The 11,909-nt window shown below is 40.2% G+C and overlaps 1 protein-coding gene across 2 annotated transcripts in view; it reads right to left on the bottom strand.

The window, feature by feature from the left end:
* Positions 1-417: 417 nt before the first annotated feature.
* Positions 418-11,909, bottom strand: part of SEC24D (SEC24 homolog D, COPII coat complex component) — an 86,434-nt gene continuing 74,942 nt past the window's right edge. For both annotated transcript variants that reach the window (XM_072119199.1, XM_072119198.1), the window contains exons 17-23: positions 9,595-9,740; positions 7,569-7,707; positions 7,345-7,463; positions 6,391-6,570; positions 6,107-6,298; positions 5,758-5,847; positions 418-3,671 (exon numbers count right to left, since the gene is read on the bottom strand). In XM_072119199.1, coding sequence (XP_071975300.1) covers positions 3,531-3,671; positions 5,758-5,847; positions 6,107-6,298; positions 6,391-6,570; positions 7,345-7,463; positions 7,569-7,707; positions 9,595-9,740 — 1,007 coding nt within the window. In that variant the 3' untranslated portion in view covers positions 418-3,530. The remainder of the gene's footprint in view (positions 3,672-5,757; positions 5,848-6,106; positions 6,299-6,390; positions 6,571-7,344; positions 7,464-7,568; positions 7,708-9,594; positions 9,741-11,909) is intronic.

Below are 11,909 nucleotides of genomic sequence, written 5' to 3'. Positions count from 1 at the left end.
TTAAATGTTTTTAAAAAAATCGGATGTAATTTTGAAATTTATATTTTTTTAAAAAAATGTACAAATTCTCTGCTGTATGGGCACACGCCAGGGCATCGAAGGGAAGCTGCGCCATTCAGAGCAGATTATGCATTGTTCCTTTTTAATGGCTATACAATCTTTATTTTTTGGCAATTTGGACATATAAGGGCTTATTTTCTGAGATTAGATGAACTTTACAGATACTTCAATTTAGTGGGTCTTTAACTTATTGATGAGATTTTATTAACTCTTGAATGCATGAAGGAATGTAAATCTTTGATTTTGGTTTCCTTTTCGTGTGTACTTTTTGGGGGCCGTACACCGTACCATAAAAAAAGATATTATCTTTTCTATATATTTATATATTTTTACAATTTTACTTAAGACAAACTAATATAGAGAAAATCTCATTTATTTTCGTATCGGCATCTTTTCAGAGACATAACTTTAATATTTCTTGGTTGACAGAGCTGGTTTAGGAATTATTTTTTAGTGGTACCATTTTGTCACACATAACATTTTTTTTCACTTTTTGGAACATTTTTGTAAAGGGATTTTATAAAAAAATATAAACTAATGTTTCCGAATTATTGAACAGATTATTAGGGATGCGGCAAAACCAAATATATGGGAGGAGGGGGTTGTGATTTTGTGTTTTTTGTACTTTATTAAATGTGTATGGCTTCGTTCGGTAGCCGGTGCCAGAAGCGTGATGTAGTAGCACATCACAATGCGGCAAGTCCCTACCGCCCGTGACGTACTACTACTATGTTAATGTTGGGAAGGGGTTAAAGAAAATCTACCAACAAAATCAAGCATGGATGAACCAGCAACACTTGCTCATAGATCCAGGCACCAAGACACTGGTAATCTTCTTATATTTGTAGACCATAGTCCCCTCCGTCTAAAAATCAACTTGTACAATGATACTAGTGTGCCAGGCGGGCTCACCAGAATCTCTCCCTGCTACAGCTTTACAGGCAGTTGCAGGAGTTCGTCTCATCCTCTGTAATAGACCCTACATGTACATTGCCACATTGACTTGTTTGGGACAAAGTGCAGTCTGTCAGAAAAAAAATGTACATTTAATGGATAATGCATAAGGCTACATTCACATGGACGTAGGAGAGGAGGAGGGGCTCTGCCCGGCCGAGCAGGCTCTATTTTTTCCCTGTGTACAGTATGGTATGGTGCCACCGGGTCATTATAGCGGTCTATGGGGGCAAATAAACTTGTGGCCAGACATAGATCCCCATACGTGCAGAGTGAATGGGGCCTTCATGTGATGCACAACTCTTTCAGTAAAAGTCTGCATACCTCTCCACTTGTTACAACTTATAATGTCCCCTGTCAGGCATTAGATGATGTGTGTCACTGCTAATAAAGTCTGTAAGATTTTTTTGTTTTTTCACATGATGGGGTTAGTTCTTTGCCCTTCTGTAAACACCTTATGATTCAGTAAGGCCAGTTATGCCGCTATAGTAATAATCATGGATTCCATACTGCTGGAGATTATATTGATCTGGGCTGAGGTCAGCGCCGCTTGTATTCAATGCCATAACTAAGAGCCTTGAGTGACAAGGAAAGATTGTGCAGGAAACATGCCGTTAATAAGCTCATTCTGATTCCACCGCAGACCATTGTGTCTTATGCAGGGCTCCACCAAGGAGTGCAAAGCGCTGCCCAGAATAATGAGCTGAAGGCCTCCTATGTCACAGCTTTCCCTCTGTAACCTATGACCTGGCCCTGAAAGGACAGGTGTTTGTATAGTGATATAGCAAAGGCACAGCTTAAACCTACATTTTTATTTATTTTTTTATTCTTGGCCTTTCATTTTTATTATCACGGTATTGCATTGCAGTATTGTGACACACTGTATATCATCAACATAAACTGTTCTTTACAAATATATTAATGATACAACTGTATGAAAATATATTCTCAGACGCCTAAAAGGTCAATATCACTGAAGTTAATGGAAAGGCACATGTAAGAATTTCCAAAGGGAATCTGAGGTTTTGTGCTATATATGGAAAGAATATGTTTTCATATTAATTTAAATCCCAAATTTTCTGTGTTGAGTTGTCAAGTGGGTGGTCCTACTCATAGATTAACAGTCCTCCCTGTTTGAGTGTGCATAGAGATTGTTGCCAGTCACTGATAGGATGTATACTTGGCTACTCAGCCCAGAAGAATAGGGGGATACATTAATAAAAGGGCATGTTATACTGTATCCTTACCCACAAAACTATATAATATGCTACCTGTGCAATGTGACCGCTTCACCTTAAACACTTGTTTAAAGGGCTTCTACCATCAAGATGAAGGACAGTATACAAATAAGCCTAAGGGGCTCTGGGCAGCATGAGTGTTAAGGGAGGCTGGAGCCCCTCAGGCTCATTTGCATACAGTCTTCCATCCTGGTTGTAGATGTCCTTTAAAAAGATGAATTCAAAAGGTGTTTTTCATTGTCTCTTTGTACAAGTGTTGTTTTGTGACATATTTTTATTTTGTTACTTTTGAACATGTTTTATTTTCTGCCATTTTCAAGTCCTACAGAAAAGTCTATGGGAAAAGCACCAGGAAAAACCCCATAAAATGTAGTATGCTGCATTTTGGACTACAGACCTCCAATAGAAAATGGTTGTGTATATAGACTATAATAGTTTGTTATAAAGTTGAGTTTAAAGTACATTTTGGCTGCCATGTCATTGACCACAGAAGGTATGAAAAACACAGTGAAAAAAATGATGCAAAATCCACCCCACCCCCACACTGCACGTACTACAGCCTCCATTGTATGATGCTTGTACTCCGCGGCAGACTTATTTAGAGGCAGGAGCTTCTTAGTAAGACAGTGGAGGGGGAGGGAGGGGATTAAGTCTGCCGCACTAGGCACAGTCTTAATACATTCCCCCACGTGAGTGAATCCAAGCAATGGGAACTAAAGCTACCTTTCTCCATAGCATAGTTTGCTGTTGGATACTTGTTGGAGGTGAAATTAACAGTTGGTCTCTCCCACTTTTTAGGAGCCTTTACTTACTGTACTTATAAAAGTAGCCCCAAACCACAGCTTCACTTCTAAATCTTATCATAGAAGGACATGGCAGATTGCAAATGTGTCACAAGGTTCCTGCTTCTGTAAATCATGTGCTTTCCATTGGAGGCTATAACAATGTGTTTAGATTCAGGCTTCAGATATAAATACGTACAAATTGGTTCCTCCGCCATTTTAGTTTATATGCTTTATATATATATATATATATATATATATATATATATATATATATATATATATATATCCCTTTGTAAGTCGCTAGATTTCTTTTTTAAAGAGAGAAATAATTAGTCTCTGAATGTGAGCACACACCAGACCTCACACAATGAAATGGTGCACATTGTGAACCTGCTCACCAAGGTCTTACAGAATGCACTACCAACAGTATATGGTACCACAGGGCAGTGTGGAAGTTGATGTGTATGCGGATGTTGCATTTTTTTCATGTGTCTTAAGTAAGAAGCTGGCGTATCTCCTTGTGAACACAGCAGAGAAAATCCATGTAAGATGTTCCTCCAAGGAGGCCTTTGTCTTCAACCAGTAACTGTCTGAAGGCCATCTCTGCCTTGTCCTTCTGCTTCACCAAGACAAGCTGCAAGATTTACAAAAAATATATTAGTTTAACGTTTGGAGATCAAGAGCTATATTTGGAGGATCCTGAGTTGTTTTGCACTGCGTCTTTTTGAATACATTCAGTGTGTTTGACAGGCGAGCTCCTAATATACAGTACACGCTAAACTTCTACTGTCTGTACTGACTGAAACACGTAGAAGGCTATTTCATCCTGCTAGCCATTTGTAACAGAGGCCAAAATAGTCTTGTCTCTCTAGACAGGATATGTATCCAACTGTGCGTCTGTTGGGTAATATGCAACCTTCTCATTATAGGTACTGGTACTACAGGTCCAGATGTACACTGGCAACAGAGGATTTTTAAGAGCGATTTTGGTACACTAAACCACCCACAGGTCCTTATGGATCAGGGTTTAGTGTCCCAAAACGCAAGTCCCTCTTTTAAAAAAAAAATAAAAATAAACCTCTATAACTACCTAGAGATGGGTCCTATTCCTGCTCAGTTCTTCGATGAAGCCAGAGCTGTATACCCTGGCTTCATTGTGCAAGTGCTGTAACCATGCTGCATTGCTGCTGCGGTGTAGTACGCCAGCTTCACTACACAACAGCACAGACGCAAGGAGCATCTGAGCCAGGTAAGTATAAACGTTTTCTTATTTTAATAACGGGCACATAGGGACTTGGGCGATTTGGGACACTAAACCGACGGTCCATGAGGATCTGTGGGTGGTTTAATGACCCCAATCCCATGACAGGTTCTCTTTAGACAAGGTGTGAACCCTGCAGTATCAGCATTAAGTTATTGTACTTTATTAAGAAGTGTCCCTATATTGTTTAACTATATGCATTATACCAGAAAAAAATGGTGTCAGGGAAATTGAAATACAAGTATAGTGAAATACAAGTGTAGAGATATGGCAAATCCACCTCTAAAATAGGTGTCTATCAGCCCCCTAATAACCACAGTAAAACCAGTAGCATATGCAAATTAGTAAGCCTCCCAGATGTTCCTCATGTATAATAAACCTACTTCCAGTGTACTGGATATGATTGTAGGTAATGTAGTTTAGCTAGTAGCTCATTTCCTAAATTGGTGGTCACCGTACTGGTGGTTCAGTGATTTCAAAACGAATCTAGTGCAGAAATAAGAGATCACTGTCATTTCCCATTTACATCTTTAAAGCGAACCTGTCACCAGGAATGTGATTTTTAGCTGGTGACAGGTACCAATAGCCTCTGTTATGCAAATTTTAAAAATGCCTTTGCCAACATTCATAATAATTTAAAATACATTACCTGGCTCCCTGCCAGCAGCATGTAGAAAGTCTCTGGGGAGGGGCAGCTGTAGTCTGCGTGTATCTTTGTCAGTCTCCTCCACTCCACACTCATCCAGCTCCCTCCCCACTTCCTGTCATGTGCATTGAGCAGGCAGGGGGAGAATGTGGAAGAGAGGAAGAATGCATGAGGAGATACAGGCAGACAAAGGCTGCCGCTGTGCCCCGGGGCCCACCACACACTGCTACTAGGGAGCCAGGTAATGTGAATTAAATCAGCATACATGTGCATGAAGCCTTATTGTAGTAAAATCTCAGATAACAACAGCCTTCTCAGCAATAGGATAGACCAGTGACCAGCCCCCCTGGGACATTTATTGGCTAGGTTACATCTCTTAGGCTAGTTCTACACATTATACTGTTGTTTGTCTTGCTAGACTAGACTCCCCCATACACATGCACACTCTGACAAGAAGTTTTCTTTACTCCACTTTAGAAAATACATTTTTATTTCCTTTCTTGAAAGTGAAGGTAGACCACCAGACATCTCCATTGTTGTGGCTCATCTCCCTTAGAACAAGGATTGGGCATCTAAATTCCTCATCTCTCACAACATCCCACATGTCAAGATTTGCATTAATAGCTTTTGATAAACTGCTCCCTTAATCATAATAACCTATTGTTTAGACATCACTAAAGCATTTTTACAACAGCGTGGAGAAACATTGTTTGGAGACCATGGTCCAAATTGGCCAATCCTTTTCCTATGCGTGACAATGGTACTGATAGTTACATAATTGATAACCTGTAACATTTTATATGACTCTTTTACCTTCATTGAGTATGGACTTTTGCTCTGAATGGCTTCCATTATTGTCCTTAGTTTCTTGGAATGAGGGCTGTCCAGTTCAGGAACAGATGTCTGGTAGGAAATTAAAATATACACATAATAAAAAAATTCATCTATTATATGATATGAATCCTAGGCTGCTTGTCTTTTATACAAAATATAACATCCTTCGTTTATCACTTTTTTAAGTTATTCTAAGAAAGTCAATGTCAGTGGGATACATTGAGTCACTCATCATATAAAAAGATTCAATTTACTTTCTACTTTTTCCACCACCATGCTGTTTCCAGTAGAACAATATATAATAAGCTCTATCATGTCAGTAACTTACAGCTTCTGGGGTGATGTGCGCAAAAGATGGAACATTAAAGATTCCTTGGATGAATTCTGGAGGACAACTGACTCCCAGCCACAGGAACATGTTTATACCATTAGCCAGCAGGAAAATTCCTCCATCAGACAATCGTTCTTCAGAGCAACGCACGGCTGGGGGAATGATGTCATTCTTGATTTCCATTGTGTGCTGGATAGAGATCACAATAGTAGTTAAACCACCTACGCCTATGCTCCATATGTGCTCAGCATGTCTGCTCTCATGCTTACAATATCACTTACTAGAGGTAATAGAAGTGGATAGTAAAAGAGCTGGGAGCTGGCCACATCCATGGACATGAGCAGCTGTCTTTGAAATGCCCTCTCATCGGTGGCGATCTCTGGGCTTCCGACCAAAACCTCGTTCTTTAACAAGCAATTCATGTAGACTGGCAGCACTTTCATGGAGTCAGGAAGGATGAGCTGAGGATAGAGAGGGAAAAATCATAATCAGCTGCATTGTGTTTAATGATTCATATCCGACTTTTACAGAACTATGGATAATTCTAACCAGATTCGGTCACACATCATTTGCGGCCTGCACAACCCTACATCCGTGCAATAGAGTGAAGCCTGAATAAGAAGCAGTCAATGTATCCAAATACTAGACATCCATAGAAAGTGTATTAATAAACAGAATCACCTATAAAATATGCTTTATGTAGAGTGAATGCTCTGTATACATACATACACTCGTATAGATCAGCTATTGTTCATTTCAGCATTTGACCCTCAGGCTGAGTTCACACTCGTGTTTTGCAGCTTCCATTAATTATTGCATTATCTATAGTGGCTTCCCGGCAGTGTGGTCAGAGGCAAGTCCATGCACTCTGTCAGTACACTCTATAAAGTGGTGGTGTCCGCCGGAGTTCACCTTCTTTCGCAAGTAAGTGCGTGGCTTTGCTTTGTTAAAACCCATGCGTAGTCCGAATCCGTCGGATCGTCCGATGGCCCGCCCCCCAATTTGTGTCACGTGAAAGCCAGCGCTAATACGCCAAAAACGCACGCTCCGACGATAGTGTGGACTCTTAGTAAATGAACCCCATTGTATTAGTGAAGTAAGGCTGCTGCTAGACATTTTATTAAAGAATAGTGGCTGCATTTCCCACCCCAGGCTTATAGTCAATACGTTTCCCCAGTTTTTTTTGTGATCAAATTAGGTGCTTATATTCGAGTCTATAACCCTTTGTTACCTACCTGACTGACGGCTGAAGGACTGGCACAATTCTTTCGATAGCAGGCTAGCATGTGGGCTGTCTGGCTGATCAATACATCACGTACTGTCTTTAAAGGATGATGCAGGATTGCTTTGTAGGCTGGAAAGAAAAAAACAATAAACCATGTAACCTGCAGTAGCCATGTCAGTGCCTCACTATGGAATAACACTTCTTCCAGGGGATGGCACAGATTTCAATAGTTACCTGATTTTGCAAAGAAGTTTATGAGGGCATCAGTTTCACAGCTCTTGTATATATCTGCAAGTTGTGAGCTGCAGCTCAGACTGATGTTGTGTACAAGTAGACGTCTGTGGCCACCAATGGTTGTGTACAGCAAAGCGCACTGAAGAGAGAAGACAACACGATAATGGGGAGACAGATAAATAGCCACTTTCATGGTTGTGCCTATATATTTCACTGGTTAGGAAATGAAAGGAAAGAGACACTGGGTGATGAGGGAAAAAGATTATGAACCCACATCTTAGATCTAAGACCTCACATCAAAGCAAAATTATGTGGTCCTATATTCTGCAGCAATGAGAGGTGACCAGAAGTTTTCATACAGTAATGTACATGTGCCTTGCTAGATGCCACTCCTGCCTATGTATGATCAATACTGTTGCTACTAAGTTATCATCTAGACCAGTGTTGGTGACCCTTTTAAACTCCGAGCTCCCTAACTACTATCAAAACCCAACACAGCAATTAAAGCAGTAACTTATTTTTAATTGCTCTGCCTCAGCTTTAATTTGTATGGGTGCCCTGAGGGCACCAATCCATTCAGGGTTCCAGTTGATATAAACAATTGAGGGGTCCACAGTAGATAAACAAATGATAACCATCCCTGCCCACACCTCCTCACTCCTCCAGAAGTCTCAGGAAACCAAGAAGGTGTTGCGTCAAAACATAACTGAGCACAGAATATCCTGGGCTGCTTGAGACTGCAGGAGAACACCTTGAACTCAGTGCTGGTGAAAGGGCCAGGATGCCCACAGAGAGGGTTCTCAGTGCCGCCTCAGGCACCTATGCAGTAGATTTGTCACCAATGATCTAGACAATGATCTCAGCATATATATACTTTCATAAAAGATGTTCAATAAAGATGCTCTAAACATTGGAAGTCAAGGACGACTTAGTTTATAATACAGAGTCTGTCACATGGCTATATGTCTGATTTATCTGCTTTCCAGGGTAAGTGACCCCAAAACAGGCAATGTTGAACATATTCCAACATTCCTCTGGGATAAATAACGCTTCTAGGCTCAGTTGCGTCTTGTCATATGTACAGTGGGTACGGAATGTATTCAAACCCGTTTAAATTTTTCACTCTTTGTTTCATTGCAGCCAATTGGTAACATCAAAAAAGTTCTTTTTTTTGCTCCTTAATGTACACTCTGTACCCATCTTGACAGAAAAATAACATAAATGTAGATATTTTTGCTAATTGAAATATCACATGATCATGGGTATTTAGATCCATTACTCGGTATTAGTAGAAGCATCTTTTCAGCCATGAGTCTTCTTGGGAATGATGGAACAAGTTTTGTACACCTGGATTTGGGGATCCCCTGCCATTCCTCCTAGCAGATCCCCTCAGGTTGATAACGGCCATTTTCAAGTTTCTCCAGAGATGCTCAATTGGCTTTAGTCAGTTTTTGCAAGGTGTCATTGACTTGTTGGAACGTGAACCTTCGGCGCAGCCTAAGGCCGGCGGCACACGTGGTGTTTTGAACCTATTTTTGGGCCGTTTTTAAGCAGTCCGTTATAAACACATCCGTGAAAAAACGCATGCATTTTTGAAAAACGCATGCGTTTATTGAAAATGCATCCGTTTTTGACCCTTTTTAATTAAGATAATTGGTAAAACCGTTCAAAAACAGATGTGTTTTCAAAAAACGCATGAGTTTTTCATAAACGCATGCATTTTTTAACGCGTGTGTTTTTCCATGGTCTGCTTAAAAAGGGCCCAAAAACGGGTTCAAAAACGTGATATTTCTGTTTTGTCTTGTTTCATAAATTAGCAAAATATTTCTTTTTTTTATCGGTCAAGATGTGGTGGAGAGTGTACATTAATGAGCAAAAAAAAAAAAAAAACATTTTAGATCTTTTTAGATCCAATTGACTGCAAAGAAACAAAGTGTAAAAAATATAAAGGTGTCTGAATACTCGCCGTACCCACTGTAACTGTGTGAGAAATAATAATGTTGCTTTGCATACAGTAAAGGCATACCTGAATTAATGCTCCAACATCTTCACTGAGTTTATCATCATGCTTAAACTCTACCGTCACAGCCTTGTCTGAGTCAACAGCAGCCATCTCTACGTCTGTAGTGTTGTTCATATATATAGAACCAAAGAAGTCTGTGGCTCTAAACCCTGCGAAGGACAAATAACAATTTAATGCTAAGTAGAATTGGCAAGTGCATTCACAGCAGAGGATACACTGTTATTGTTAGGACAAGTAAAGTACCATCAGTACATGTGGGCTACTATTCAACCCATACCACAACGGTATAGTACACATGTTCGTGTGAAAGCGGCCGAAGCATAACTTTTTAAAGAAAATCTACCATCAAAATCCATCATGATAAACCAGGGGACACTTACTCAGAAATTCAGGCACTGTGACTGTGGTAATATTCTTATATTTGTTATCCATGGCCTCCTTCCTTCTAAAATTTACTTTTAGAATTATTCTAATGAGCTTAAAGTGCACTCAGTGTAGTAGACTCACAGACCGTTACAATGAGAAAAGCAGGTCTCCCCTGGCCCTGGACTTCCTACTTCTGCTAGATTACACAGGCAGAGGGTGGATGGAGAGTGCAAGAGGAGGCTTAGACATGTTCTGTTCATTGTAACAGCCTGTGAACCTGCAGCAATGAGGGGCTCTGGTAACATCCCCAGGGCCCGTCTGGCTCATCAGCATAATTTTAGAAGGAAGGAGGACAAGGATAACAAATATAAGAAGATTACCACAGTCACGGTACCTGTATCTATAAGTAAGTGTCCCTGGTTTATCATGCTTGATTTTAATGGTAGATTTTCTTCAACTGTGGCTGGGTGGGTGACATTTGGTCATTAAAGGTCCATCCATCCAGCATGATACAGTTGTTACAGTTGCACATCATATTTGACTATGATGTAAGGACTCCCAACCACTGCACTTTGCTCAGTCCATGGATCTGACCGGCACATGAGTGTTTCCAGAGAACAAAACGTGTTCATGTGCAGGGGGCCTTACTAGTAGATCATACATTTAGATCTCTGCTCAATCCTATCTGAGATGTTTAGGAGATGGCTCTATAAATAATACAGAATTCTCTCAGGATGTAATGTATGGAAGACTACCAAAGACTAACAGGGAAGACAGGGAACACTAACAAATCTGCAATATGTGAAACCAGTCATTAGCAAAATGCATGGCAATGAGAAATGTGGGTGTGGGTTGACCCTTACCTAAGGTTTAACCATATTTAGAGAATGAACGTTTTTGGTGTTTTTTTTTCTTTTACAAAAAGTTATATTAAAAAATGGCACCTTTCTATTCCGCATTGACCCAAGCATAAGAAAACAACATTAGTACTGGATGTGATGTATTTGGTAAAAGAGGCATAGAAGGTCATACATTTGTTGAACTATAATATAACCTGAATGTTATCTACAATGACACCAATTCTGATAAATGTGGGACATTTGTACAGCCTTGACATGACATAATTTTATGTATACTTATTCAAATACATCAAAGTCAAATGAAAAATGGATTGAGGAACTGATGCAAATTGATGTAATTTTGTAAAATCTGCCTCCTCTTAACCTCTTGTGCTTACTGAAAAAAATTGGACTGCCACAAGTAATTATTTTCTAAAAATAAAACGCTCACTGTTATTGAGGTCATGTAATAAAACTGACCCTGACCTAACTGATGCAATTTGTAACCTTCATAAGAGTCATAGACATATATATATATATATATATATATATATATACACACACATATACAGTGGGTACGGAAAGTATTCAGACCCATTTAAATTTTTCACTCTTTGTTTCATTCCAGCCAATTGGTAAGAGTATAAAAGTTCTTTTTTGTGCTCATTCATGTACACATGTGCAACATCCCTCACCAGGGCCTAGCCTTTTCTTGGGGCCTGGAGGCAGCCAGGCCCAGAATACTGGAGTGGCTGGCATGTTGTGGCCTAGGCCCGCTGATGTCACGGTGCTTGGTATGGGGACCTGCCTACAGCCTGGCAGGTCTCCAGCAGGTGGTGTGTGCAAGAAAGATGGAGGGAAAGGCTGATGTATTGGTTCTCACAAGAGAAACCCCTTAATATCTGTAATATATGTCCCTGGGTGATGGACGGGCCCGCCCGTGGTGGTACAGCCTTATCCAGGGATCAGAAGGAGGCAACATTGTGCAAAATAACTCAAGGTTCATTACTGACCAACAGCAGACAACATGCCTAAACAATTCACGGCAGAAATGGTACTGGAGGGGTCATGGAGACATGTCCTCAGTTATTGGCTCACCAGCCTGGTAGCAGA

This window comes from Engystomops pustulosus, chromosome 1, assembly GCF_040894005.1.
Source record: "Engystomops pustulosus chromosome 1, aEngPut4.maternal, whole genome shotgun sequence".
NCBI classification, from domain to species: Eukaryota; Metazoa; Chordata; class Amphibia; order Anura; family Leptodactylidae; genus Engystomops; species Engystomops pustulosus.
Note: the sequence above shows the minus strand (reverse complement) of the source record. Positions and strands in the feature narration are given on the sequence as shown.